Source organism: Daphnia pulicaria, chromosome 4 (genome assembly GCF_021234035.1).
Source record: "Daphnia pulicaria isolate SC F1-1A chromosome 4, SC_F0-13Bv2, whole genome shotgun sequence".
NCBI classification, from domain to species: domain Eukaryota; kingdom Metazoa; phylum Arthropoda; class Branchiopoda; order Diplostraca; family Daphniidae; genus Daphnia; species Daphnia pulicaria.
The window spans coordinates 21,900,346-21,913,207 of NC_060916.1; the positions used below are offsets into that span (position 1 = coordinate 21,900,346).

At 35.5% G+C, this 12,862-nt stretch overlaps 3 protein-coding genes across 5 annotated transcripts; 2 read left to right on the plus strand and 1 right to left on the minus strand.

Moving 5' to 3' along the window:
• Positions 1 to 2,934: 2,934 nt before the first annotated feature.
• Positions 2,935 to 4,638, minus strand: LOC124336829 (tumor suppressor candidate 3-like). Its single transcript, XM_046790645.1, has 8 exons — positions 4,459 to 4,638; positions 4,211 to 4,383; positions 4,027 to 4,144; positions 3,796 to 3,936; positions 3,588 to 3,728; positions 3,371 to 3,521; positions 3,127 to 3,292; positions 2,935 to 3,069 (listed from the first exon to the last, which is right to left on the minus strand). The coding sequence occupies exons 1-8, from the start codon at positions 4,549 to 4,551 to the stop codon at positions 3,054 to 3,056; spliced, it is 999 nt and encodes a 332-aa protein (XP_046646601.1). The 5' UTR covers positions 4,552 to 4,638; the 3' UTR covers positions 2,935 to 3,053.
• A 272-nt stretch (positions 4,639 to 4,910) lies between these two features.
• LOC124336828 (mini-chromosome maintenance complex-binding protein-like) lies at positions 4,911 to 7,484 on the plus strand. Its single transcript, XM_046790644.1, has 7 exons — positions 4,911 to 5,105; positions 5,175 to 5,443; positions 5,506 to 5,598; positions 5,680 to 6,127; positions 6,189 to 6,312; positions 6,547 to 6,827; positions 6,898 to 7,484. The coding sequence occupies exons 1-7, from the start codon at positions 5,048 to 5,050 to the stop codon at positions 7,410 to 7,412; spliced, it is 1,788 nt and encodes a 595-aa protein (XP_046646600.1). The 5' UTR covers positions 4,911 to 5,047; the 3' UTR covers positions 7,413 to 7,484.
• A 109-nt stretch (positions 7,485 to 7,593) lies between these two features.
• LOC124336830 (cell growth-regulating nucleolar protein-like) lies at positions 7,594 to 12,747 on the plus strand. 3 transcript variants are annotated; one of them, XR_006917185.1, is made up of 7 exons: positions 7,594 to 7,827; positions 7,905 to 8,028; positions 8,088 to 8,195; positions 8,262 to 8,310; positions 8,379 to 9,803; positions 9,864 to 10,112; positions 10,182 to 10,535. XR_006917185.1 is itself a non-coding variant. In XM_046790647.1 (7 exons), exons 2-7 carry the CDS (start codon positions 9,912 to 9,914, stop codon positions 12,686 to 12,688), a joined length of 1,761 nt encoding a protein of 586 aa, XP_046646603.1. In that variant the 5' UTR covers positions 9,652 to 9,803; positions 9,894 to 9,911; the 3' UTR covers positions 12,689 to 12,747. The 3 variants fall into 3 exon arrangements, 1 of the variants encoding a protein (XP_046646603.1); XR_006917184.1 differs by having other exon boundaries at positions 9,894 to 10,112; XM_046790647.1 differs by lacking the exons at positions 7,594 to 7,827; positions 7,905 to 8,028; positions 8,088 to 8,195; positions 8,262 to 8,310; positions 10,182 to 10,535 and adding exons at positions 10,867 to 11,151; positions 11,209 to 11,257; positions 11,331 to 11,764; positions 11,831 to 12,121; positions 12,188 to 12,747 and having other exon boundaries at positions 9,652 to 9,803; positions 9,894 to 10,112.
• Positions 12,748 to 12,862: the final 115 nt, after the last annotated feature.

Below are 12,862 nucleotides of genomic sequence, written 5' to 3' on the forward strand. Positions count from 1 at the left end.
CCAGCTAGCAGAGTATATTTCTAAAATATTGCTAATATATTATATTCCTACAATCCGCACCCATCCTTTCGTTTTTTCTTGTTGGCTTGAGAGAAAACAAAGGGATGGGTGCGGAAAAAAGGGGAATTCTACTTTTTCGTTTTTCAACTTAAAATTCAACTTAAATAATATGAATGAAAAAAATTTAAAATCAGACCCGATATAAAAGCTAACGCAGGTTTATTTTGTAAAAAAAAGTCGCGTTTCCCTAGACCTAGCTGTTCATCTGCAAAAAAAGACCAAAGTGGTCTAATTTGCATAAGGTCCTCTCGGCTTTCCAAAGACTTTTAGAACGGGTCAAAAGTACTTCAGAAAATGAAAAAAAAAAATCTGAAAAAAATCAGAGTTGTTCTCACTACCTTTGCCAATGTAGATACCAAAGTTGAAGAAGTGGAAGCCAGCTTGGTTCCACTAAATATTAAGGCCGATATGACTTCTATTGGTCTAAAATTAAGGCCAACAGATGACCTTCGGCTTGCTTCCGCAAGGGGCGCGGCGGAGAGTACAAAAAAATGGCTCCCAGGCAGAGAGGGAAAAGGGAAAAATGAGCCTCTCAGTAAATTTGCCATATCTCAACCAATAAAATCCGGAAAGAAATTCTTTTTGGATTTTGGTAGTTGAGATAGCAATAAACCTTTTCATACAATTAGTTTTTTCTATAGCTCCTTCGCTTTTCAGTTAAGCGATGTCAAAGCACCCCCCCCCCATTTCTAACAAAATTCAAAAAACCCAAACTTTAACGCTTAATATCTCGGAAACGGGTGGGAATTTCGTCTTTCTGCAAGCGCAAGTAAATCCGGCTTGCAGAGACGAACATAATTATATTTTATTATATTTTAAGGCCTTTTCCGGATTTAGATCTGGAAAGCCGCTCCGGGATTTCGGTCTACTTGAGTCGTGGATCGCTTGTTAAAGTTAAATGCTATGATTGGTTAAATGCTTGCTAAGGTAAAAGTTATGATGCTAAATCGATGTGGAATACCCTAATCTACAAAAAAAAGATAACTCTTTATAAGTCATAGTTGGAATTGGCGTTAAAGAAAAACAAAAAATACTTCTGAAAAGTTGACAGTAAAAACTTTTATAATCTTGCTGGATACATTTCCTGTCTTTTATAAAGGTAAATATCATTCTAAATTGATGTGGAATACCCCAATCTACAATAAAACCAAAAGATAACTCTTTATAAATCATAGGTTTAGTTGGCGTTGAAGTAAAACCAAAAATACTGCTCAAAAGTTTACCAATAATTTTTAAAATCGTGCTTGATACCTTGCCTATCTTTTATAAAGGTAATTATCGTTCTGAATCGGCGTGGAATACCCTCCTCTATAATAAATTAACAAGATAACACTTTATAAGTCATAGGGGGCATTGGCGTTGAAGTAAAACAAAAAATACTTCTCAAAAGTTTACCCTAAAAATTTTTTAAATCGTGTTGGATAAATGGATACCTTACCTATCTTTTATAAAGATAATTATATCATTCTGAATCGGTGTGGAATATCTTCTTCTACAATAAAACAACAAGATAACTCTTTATAAGTTATATTAGGTTGCATCAGCGTTGAAGAAAAAACCAAAAATACTGCTCAATGCTCAAAACTTTACCCTAAGAATTTTAAAATCGTGCTCTTACCTTTCCTATCACTTATAAAGGTATTTTTCATTCTGAATCGGTGTTGAATACCTTATTCTACAATTAAATTACACTATTAACTCTTTATACAGTACTTACCTAAAGTTTGGGAACACGCGAGCGCACGCGAGAGAACCTTACGGGGAAAGGCGTTTTATCTCGGCCTTCCCGAAAATCCAATTTTCGTCGGTTTGTGACGATTTTTTTTTTTTTTTTTTTTTTTTTTTTTTTGCCGTAGCCATTTTAGTAAGCATGCAATTACTAAATTAGGGTACATTGAAGAGAGATAACTAGAGAACGGATTGAGGTAGGAAGACGCGGAAAAGTCTGAAATGAAGAACTTCACAAGCTTAACAACAGTCTTCATTTTCAGATTTTTCCCGTCATATTTAATCTAGTTAATATCAGGCGTTTATGAGTAGGCTACAACCCAACGTGGGTGGTAATGGGGGGAAGAAAGGGATAAACACGGGCCAAGGTATCCGGGAAGCAAGGTTTTTCACTGAAATTTAACATTATAAAAAACTAATTGTTATTTATTAGAATGTATCAACTTAATTTATTGTATCTTTCTTTTTTGATAAGTTACACAATCATTTTTGACATTATTCCCGCCCAACTCCCCCGCTTTTCAGAAAAGCGATGTAAAAGTACCCTCACTTTCTGACAAAATTTTAAAAAAAAACCCAAACTTTACAGTCAAATAACTCCTAAACGGTTGTGAATTTCGTCTTTTTGCAAACGCAGGTAAATCCGGCGTGACGAACATGGCTGCATTTTTTTTTTTAGATTTTTAAGGCCTTTTCCGGATTTAGATCTGGAAAGCCGCTCCGTGATTTCGGTCTACCTGAGTCGTGGATCGCTTGTTAAAAAATAAAAAGTTAACTGAAATAGGATGCGGCTTTTTGTTCCTCGAAGCACCAGAACCTCACTAACGAAGAGAGTTATGAATGTCTTATTGAGTGACAAGACTTTATACAAATGGAAGACTCAATTTCGAAACTTAAGCATGAAAATTCACAACTTTGAGTTGGTACAAATTACGACTTGACTAACTGGATTGCATATCTTCCAAACACTGACGATGGCCAACGGTGGCTGGGTAATGGGAAAGTTATTTCAGTTGCTTAGTTACCACTTCGAATTAGACTTGAAAAATCCGTTGATCAATTGATCAACATACGGATTTCCATTGAATAAGGAGCTGAAATACTTAAGCAGATTACAGTCGATAAGTTTGAATTTCAACACAAAGCCAGACTTTAGTTGTGTAATCAGGGAAATGACAAAGACAATCTCCACACGAAAAATGTAATTAATAAATCTGTGTTTTCCCCGTTTTCTATAACCAGCGACATCAAGATGTTGTGTAAGATCACTTCAGTAGGAAACTGCAAATAGAAAATTAATTGTGAAAATAAACGCCATCTATGTAATGTGTTCGTTACCTATAGGGGTAGCCACCGGCTTTGGAACGGAAAACAGAGAGAATCAAGCTGAAGAAGAATGCCATAAGGCCCAGACCGACAATGGACATAATCCTTCTCTTGCGAATGTCACCCTTTCCTGAGGCTGCTTCAATTATAAGAATCATGCCTAGCACGGTTACGGCAGCTAGATTAATACAAACAAAAAGAAAACAGAAAAAGTCGGCAAAGAGGAGAGAAACGGTAACAATTTAAAAGAATATACTTATTCCCATCACGATATATGTTTCCAAAACGAATTGTCCTTGTGAAGATCCGTGGACATATGCGATATTGCCAGCATTGGTACGGTGGACGAAAGGCGGACCACGGATGTGATTCCACATTTGTCCAGATGTCATGGTAAAAACAAAAAACTGCAAAGCAATATACATATTCATTAAATTAACAGCCAAGAAATATTGCAGTTGTACGAGTGTTACCAGCGACATGACAGCCCACATGGTTTTGTTGTACAAGAATTCCAAGTTATTCCGCCTAAGGTACAGTAATCCTCCAATGACTGCAAAAAGTGCGACAAGAGCAATAGTAGCGGAATAGTTTGGTGGTCTAAGGACACGGATCTATGAATTGATGCAAGTATATGTGATTAAAACCAGCTACAGGAATCAAAATCTTTTTAAATTTTACTTGGATTTCTGTTTGTTCTCCAACCCAACGAGCCACTGCTTCAGCAGCAAAGCCTACTCTTTGGATATCCATAGTATCTGTCTTCTTGGGCTTCCCTTTGGCTGGGAAATGCATGATTACAGGAGCAGTGTTTAACTTAAGCTAAAAATACATTTATATTTCATTAGTCAAATAGAATATCAGGTCAAATATCCTTCAGATCACAATTCTGGAAATAAAAAACTAACTAACTTGTTGAAAAACATCTTGAGCTTCATCAAAGTCAACCAAGGCAAAGAAGAGTTGATTAGTGAACATTTGCTGGTAACGGAATGAATTTGCCACTATGGTGTACTCATCTAACGCATGTCTGAAAAAAATTATTACAAATTTGTTTTAATTTCATTTGGGAAGAAATGGTTATCATTTTACATACTTGCAGATAGCACATTGGCGTTTTGGTGACAAAGCTGTAAACATCACTGCAACAGAATAATTTCTTGGTGATGTTCTGACTAGCTCACGATATCTGTTTGCATTCAATTTAATTACGGTTCGTTTCGAACTCATATCCATTATTTGTTGGTAACGGTCGTTCAAACCCGATGCCTGAAAGCCAACACGAAAGAAGCGAGCATTATACTATTGTATTTTAAACCAATTGGTTTACACGATCCAACTTACATCTTGCTTCTTCTTTTGACCCTCCGAAACACTAGCAATAGTTAAAAGGAGGAAAATGAGGGCTAGCCCTAATGTCGTAGGCTTAAAACTCATTGTTTATCGTTATTGCCGGCTGTCAAAAAATCTTTACGTGGATCAACTGTCAGTCTACGATCCTGCGTCTGCCACCTCAACAACAGTTCTCGTAAACATTGATGACAAATTACATTGCGAGATCAGTGCCACCTACAAACATTTCCGGTTTTCAGTTTTCACAGATATATGTGTGAAAACCGGAAATTTTTGTTTCTGAAAGATAAAACATTTGGCCGAAAATTTGATTATTTTCTAAAAATGAATAGAGATGATGTAAACTACTTATCGAAATTTTGTATTATATTTTAAAATGGCTCTGAAAATACCAAGTTTTAATAGGCTCCAGGTGGCGGTAATTTCTTGCGAAGAACTTGATTTAACGTAAGCAGCAGAACACGAGAGAAAAAAAATTCGACATAAAAGAGCTAGGCGGGAAACACTTGGTCTTGATAGCTACTTAGCTAGATCGTTTATTTTCATATATTTTCAGAAGTCGTTGCTTTTAGAAATCGTCATGCCTTCTTTGGATAATTGGATTGAAAAACCTCAAGAGATCATTCAGAAAATCTATGGTAAGTTTTTTTTTGTTAAATTATACCATAATAATATGGTTATTGAATATTAAGATGTTTTATCAACAGAGAAACATAGTGGCAGTTCACCTTGGGAAAAAGAAGTAGATGACTACTTCACATCAAGATTGACCAACACAGAAACTTGGACTTCTATTCCATCGCTGAATGAAGTTTTAATTAAAGATCTCAGACATGGACAGTTGGTCAGATTTCGTGGCATGTTTCAAGATCAACTTGGTCCTGAGATGTATGGCTCTGGTGCTCTTGTAAAGAACACAACTTCAGGAAGACAGAAAAATGTTACTGGAAAATTCAAGGATGAACTTTGTCTTGGGGTAAGAAATATTCAAAGTTGTGACAGTTTGCAGTTTCTGATTACTTTAATTAATGTTATTAGCTTGATGAAGAAGTTGTCAACTGGAACACCACAGAAAGCAGATCTTGCTATTACTGTGTACCAATACCTGGTGAAACTCCTTGGGTCAAACAAATATCCTTTTTGCTATACCAGTTTTTGCTGTCTTGGTCTATTGAAAATATTTCCCCTTTTTTCCTTAACTAAATGTTATACATCTTCAGAGAGAAAAATAGTTTATCTGGCCTGCAGCCTTCTAGACCTGTATCGATTGGGAAAAAGCGGCCCTTGGAAGAAGAAGATGACAATGAGATGATGGATCTAGGTGAATCCAATAAGCGGCCTTGTCCTTTAACAAACGCCAACCCATCAATGAGTGTTACTAATGGAAATTTGGACAAAATTCTAAATTTTCCTCTTCCGTCATCCGAATCTGTAGGCTGTATAGTTAAAATATACAGCGAAGATGAGGTGCCACTAAACGATGTTCTAGAAGTGGTAGGTGTCCTTTCCTTTAATACCCCAGGCGTCTCTGATGATGAAGAACGCGAAGATTTCCAGCCTCCTTCGTCGATTGTCCCACGAATTCACTGCATTGCTTCTCAAAAATGGCAACATAATAACCCATACATCATCTCATACAGCGGCCAGAAATGGAATGAAGGTTTGCAATCATTATGAAACTATTTTTTTTTTCTTTAAATAAATCATTAATATTTTCCCAGAATCAGCGGCTGTGGTCGAGTTGTCCGCTACCATTCGAAATGAATTGCATGGTTTGTTCACTGAGTTCTTCTTGGGGGACAGTCTCGCTGCTGATTATTTGCTGTGTCATTTGATGTCACGCGTGTAAGTTGACCCTTGTTTTCTTAGATATTTATTATTCTGGCTCAGTATTGCAGCTACCGACTGACTATGCCGTTCATTTGCAATACTATAGCCTAGACTAAAACTTGTCTAATCAGGTGGAGGTCAAACGAAAGAATAATTTGCCTCTGTATGCTTGGACAAACAATCCAAAGATCTTACATTTATTCAACATACCATTACTAGACCGAAAGATTAATTTAGTTCTTGTAACAGGTACAACCGGAAAGATTCGTTAGCGCTTGGCAAATTGTCATTGAATTTAACAAACGTCCCCATAGACAATGCGGTTTTACAAGAAAGCTTTCCTCGTTTTTTGTTCAGTTTGTTAGAACGCTTAGTTACCAAAGCGCATTATTTGTCCATGTCTCTTGAAAATCTGAATACTCTGCGTATGATCCCTAAGAAAGATTACCAGGAAAATCGACTGATTGCCGGTTGTCTTCAACTGAGTTCACAAACGCACTTAGTTCTCGATGAGACAGCAATGACAGAAGGTAGTCCTAGTTTGAAAACAAATTATTATTAGCTTTAATTAATTCTCGGATTTATCTGTATTTTCTTCAGGTCAACTGATAGCAGATGGAGTGCGTAATGTAACTGCGATTGGAAACATATCTTCATGGCAGAAAATCGAATATGATTTCAATTATCATCAAGTGGAATTTCACACCGATATCCCCGTCCTGATACTATCCGAACGTCGCTCTATTGTTGCCACAGATGTAAACCTACCGCTAAGGTTGAACATGTCACGTGGCCGTCCGTTCGCTGAACTCATTGAGAAATTGGAAACTAATGCTGAACTGCTCATGCAAATGAGAAATTATCTCACCGTAACCAAACTTTTGCCTTTCAAACTTAATGACGCCATTCAGGAGGCGGTTCAACAAGATTTTATTCAGAGTCGTGCTCCAGGTCAAGCTAATCCTATGTCCACTGAAGATTTCCACTTGTTGCTTGTTTTGTCTCGGTTGTTGGCCCTTACGTACGGTAAAACGGAGCTGGACGTGTCTCTTTGGCAAAGAGCGAAGGCAATGGAAGCGGAACGTAAATCTCGCTTATCAAATTCCAGTCGTTGATATGCTATTATGTTGTGTATTTTTGTGATTTCCCATTTGTCTTAAAGGATTAAAAAATGGATGGATTTTTCATATGAGTACGCTTCTTCTGAAAAAGTAAATTGCGCAAAGGCTACAAAAGTTTTATAATAGAAGTTACAGATCCTAAATTTTATCCGGCAACTATGCTCAGACTAGCTTGTTAAAGCGTCTGCTGTCTAGTGTCTAGTTTAGTTTCAACTACCTCCTACACGTGTGCGATCATAGTACACGAAGTAATAGTTGACAGTTGGCACCCCACTCCAATATTGGAAATGGTTTTTTTCGTTTGCAATGGATGTGGTACATCTGTAAAAAAAAACCAAGTGGAAAAGCATCAATATCAGTGTAGAAGGTCTCAACATCTGTCATGTGTAGATTGTTCTAAAGATTTTATGTAAGTAAAAACCAAATACAGTTAACAATTAGTGTCACAATTTCATTTTTAATATTTGAATTGCTTCAAAATTCTAGAGGAGAAGAATATAAATCACATATCAAGTGTGTGTCAGAAGAAGAAAAGTATTCAGCCAAAGGTTTTGTTCCTAAACCAAATCAGAACAAAAATGAAAGAAAACAAACTGAATGGGTGGAAATGGTAGATTCTGACTGTTTTTTAGTAAATATTAAAATGTATTATAATTCATGATTTACTAGGTGCAAAATTTGGTTGAGACTGTTGGAAACACAAATGATGAACTGAGCAGTGCTCTTCAACGCATTAGCCAATATGAAAATATCCCAAGGAAAAAGCCCAAGTTTATTGTAAGCAAATGTTGAGTTTTAAACTGATTGCAACATGTTTAGGCCTATAATGTTATTCCTTTTCAGAATTTTTTAAAAAATGTTTTGGGAAATAGAGTACATCCAAGAACAATTGGTATAAACAAAGAATAATTATTCATTATTGTTCATGGCAAAACTAATTTAATTTATAAATATATTTAGAACAATTGTGGGATGTAATTTCCAAAGCCCTCGAGGAACTACGTTTAAGCAAAGTGGTCCCACCGAATACCAACAACAAAGCGAAAGCATTGGAAGAAACGGGAAAGACCTCTACTGAAGAAAATGGAATCAAAAGGAAGAATGATATTGAAAATGAAAGCCCTGCCAATGGAAACAAGAAAAGAAAGAAGGAAGCTGTGGAATCGCAAGAAGATGAAATTTGTAAACAAGCGAACGATACTATTAATTCCGTTGGGGAAGCCGAGCAATCCGCTAAAGTTAAATGGTGTACGATTGGCAAGACTATTCTGCGCGCCCAGGATGACAAGGAATTGTCGTTGAAAAAGTTTCAGAAAAAAATCATTGGAGAATATTTACACCGAATGGGGGATGCACTTAGTGCTGATGAGTCTGTTGAGGTCTTGTGGTCTAAGTGCCAAAAGAAACTTTCAAAAAATCCAAAATTTAAGATTCACAAAGACAAAATAAAGCTTGTCTCATGATGCTGTTGCCTGTGATGACGAGATCGACTTACCAATTAAACGATCTATTTACTTGTTAGCAAATATCTTTTTTTTTTTTTTTGTGGTAAAGTTTTAATCTTTCTTATTCTCTTATCTTGTCTAATACTTCGAGATCGATTAACCTCATTGGTTCCCCGAAACCGTAAAGGCAAAAACAAAAAAAAAATCTCCTGTAGAAAAAACAAGGTGGATGCAAAAACTTATCTTAATCTTGTTTTTCTTTCAACCTCGTCAAATATTTTTTTGAATTTCGAAAGGATGCTGAAATTTAAAAAAAAAAAAAAGATAACGAATTTTATACTTGCGCTGCGGTTGTTGGTTACATTAAAAATTCTTAAAATTGTAGCATACAGCAAGATAAACTTTCTGTATTGCAATGATTAGGGCAGCTAGGCCGTAGACCCATTAATTCAACGATCGAAAATTGACGAATAGAAATTTATAAATGTAAGGATTTATCCTACTCTCTTCGTCTCATCACAGATAAAGACCACTTCTCTTGTCTTCTTTATTCCTTCTTTATCCTTCTTTATTTTTTACACCACTTGTCTTCTTTGACTATGGTCTCATGCTCATGACTGAATCAGTCGCACCCTCTGGTCGCACCGAATTTCTTTATAACTAATTAACAATATTGCATTTACATGAGTTATACCATAGCTCTGTCTCTGATCACTTGCACTGTTTTTTTAAATCATTATTTAATCACTTGGAATCACTTCAAATAAAAATAAAATGATAGGCCTAAATCATTTGTGGTTCGAATATGGCAACTTCGCATACTAGAAAATTCTGATATAAAGTTGTCTGCTGTTCTTTGGCGAAAGAAACCACGTGCATTTAACGTCAAGTTTGGTTCTTGTTCTTGGTTTAGTCTTGCAAGTTGTACCAGAGTCCAGAGGTAGGAGATAAAAATTTTCGATTACAAATGTGATGTTTCTTACGCTTTTATATTAATTAGTCTTTGAATGTACATGTTCTATTGATTCAGAATTCTACATAGTTCATCATGGTTCGTCATGGAAAACACTCACACGCAAAACCTGACCAAAGCGCCGAAGAAAGAAAAGAAGTATGGGTTTCTATGGTTGAAAAATTAATCAAATCAGTTGGTGATTCTGATGAAGATTTGACAATCGCCCTCGAAAAAATTTCTCGAGCGAAAAAAGTTCCTAGGAGGTGGTTAAACTTAAACAAACCAAAGTTTGTGGTAAAAGAAAAGTACTTTTTTAGTTTGGGAGACTTCCTAACTAACAATTTTATTGGTTTTGATTTCTAGAGCTTCTTGAAGTATCTCCGATATAAAATTACTCCAAGTGTTGTTGACCAGCTGTGGGAATTGTTTTCCAAATCCATAGATGTGGAAAGGAAAAAAGAAATCAAGAGAAACACTAAACCAATTAAAACAGGAAGTACAGATGGGAAAATTGATGAAAAAGAAATTACAATTGAAGAAAAAATGGAAAATTGACACAACACAAAATTTCGTAAGAAATGATGAATAATGTCTGAACTCTGAAGTGGAATTTTTTTATGATTTGGTATGACAATATCATGCTTGTCTCACGTCTCACGATGCTCTCGTCTGTACTGATGAGATCGGATTATCTAGTAAACGACCGATTTACTTGTATGTGTTTTTTGTTTATTACTCCAATAGATTTTTGCGATTATCTACTTAAATATTTTAGCAAACTCACGGGGTTTCTCAAAATAGTTGAATTTTACATACAGTTGATTGGCAATTCTAAAAATGGTATTTATATAAACAGTGAGGTGCTGGCTGAGATGAATTGTAATTCTCTTGGCAAATGATAATTGATAAGACTCAAAATAAATGCGCGGTGTAGAAATAATGTCGAAAAAATTTAATAATTCAGAAAATACTTCCATTCCATTGGATTAATTCAGATTTTTCTGGCAACTACGCAAATTTGTAGTCTGCTATGTTATAACATATGTAGCCTACACAACCACGTGAATTATTTGGGCACAAGCAAGCTACGATGGTTTCTTTAAGTTTTGATAAGTGTGAGTCGCCTTTAATAAAAAAGGAAATGGAAAATACATTGAATAAGAAAAATTTAGCCCAACCTAATTTGAATAAGAGGCGAGCATGGACGTCGATCGTTGAAAATGCGGTTAAATCTGTAGATAGTAACGAGGAATTGAAAACTTCACTCCATAGAATTGGCCAAGCTGAAAAAATCCCCATTAAATGGAATAGAATGACGAAACCAGAATTCTTGGTATGCAACTTGTACACTGTGCACAATCTTATGTAACAAAATTATTGACATTTTCAGACATTTTTGGACAATATCAGTGGTTATCAAGCAAACCCAAAGATTGATGGTATACTTCATTAAATTCAAAACTTTTATAAATACCTAGTTAATTTTTTTAATATATATATATATATATTTAGAACAATCATGGGAACTCGTGTCTAAAGCTTTGGAAGAACAGCGTAAAAATAGAGCTAAGAATGACAAGAACCACATTGAAGTAACCAAGAGTGTAGTTGCAGTAGGAAATGTAAACAAAAGAAAAAGTGATGACAAGTTAGTTGGTGGGAATAAGAAAATAAAAAAAGAGATAATAACAAGTGAATCATCAAAAATGGTAAAGGGTTCTTTTGAAGAACAAAAAATGGCAAAAAAGTTAGCTAATAAGCAGAATAAATCCACAAAACAAAAACACAGACAAATGGAAAAAGCACAGTGGCAGGAAATGGTTCAAAGTATGATCCCAGAAGCAGGAAACAATGAAGAATTAATACAGAACCTTCAGAGAGTAAGCAATGCTACCAATGTTCCACAAAAAACAAAATGGAATAAATTTAATAGACCAAATTTCATGGTAAACAATTTAGCAATTTTTATATTTATTCAAAGCATTATGATTTTTATATTATGATTCTCTCAGACTTTTTTGATGAACATGCCTGGTTACACTGTGAACCCAACTATAACAGATCAACTTTGGAATATGGTTTCAACAGCCTTGAAAAAAGGTCAAGAAAAGAAGAATAGTGGAAAGTCAATTCAGTCGATTAAGGTCCCTAAAATATTTAGCAGAAAGGAAGCCTGGGCTGCTTTGTTGAAGAATATAATTGTGGAAAACACAGATAGTGAACTGACAAGTAATCTTGAGCGAATATGCAACGCAGAAAAGTTCCCAAGACATCCGAATAAACTTAACCAGGAGAAATTTATGGTGAGAGTTTAATATAAGTGAATAAAGAAAGCTTCATTACAGTAATTTGATTAAAAAATTATTTAGAATTTTTTGAACTGCCTTCCTGCTTATCCAACAAATCTTGCAATAGATGAGAAATTATGGAATTTGCTTTCAAAGGCCTTAAAAGAGCGAAAAAAAAGCAACGCTCTGAATACTAACGCGATCAAAGATGAAGATAACGGAACCCAAGGAGATATTCCAAATGAAAATAGAAGCAAGAAGAAAAGGAAGCAACAAACTGAAGAAAGCAAGTCTCAGGTTAAAGGATCAACTAATCAAGCTGACGATAAACTGAATCCTCCCGAACAATCCATCAAAGTGAAATGGTGCACGATTGGAAAGAAAATTTTGCGCGCCCAAAAGGACAACGAGCTACCCTTGAAGAAGTTTCAGAAGAAGATTGTCGCAGAATATTTAAAAGAAACTGGCGGCAAAAGTGATAATGAATCTGTTGAAGCCTTGTGGTCCAAGTGCCAAAAGAAACTGTCTAAAAATTCAAAATTTCAGATTGTTGATGACAAAATCAAAATGATTTCACGATGATGACGTCTGCCTGTAATGACGAGACCGATGAATCCATTAAACGATCCATTTCCTTGTTAGCAACATATATTTGCCCTTTCCAACAGGTGGTTAATCTACTCCGGTTCCCTTGCATGGCCGATTTTCGAAAGAAGGTATGAGCCCAATTTAAATTCTTAGTAGCAATTAAAAATC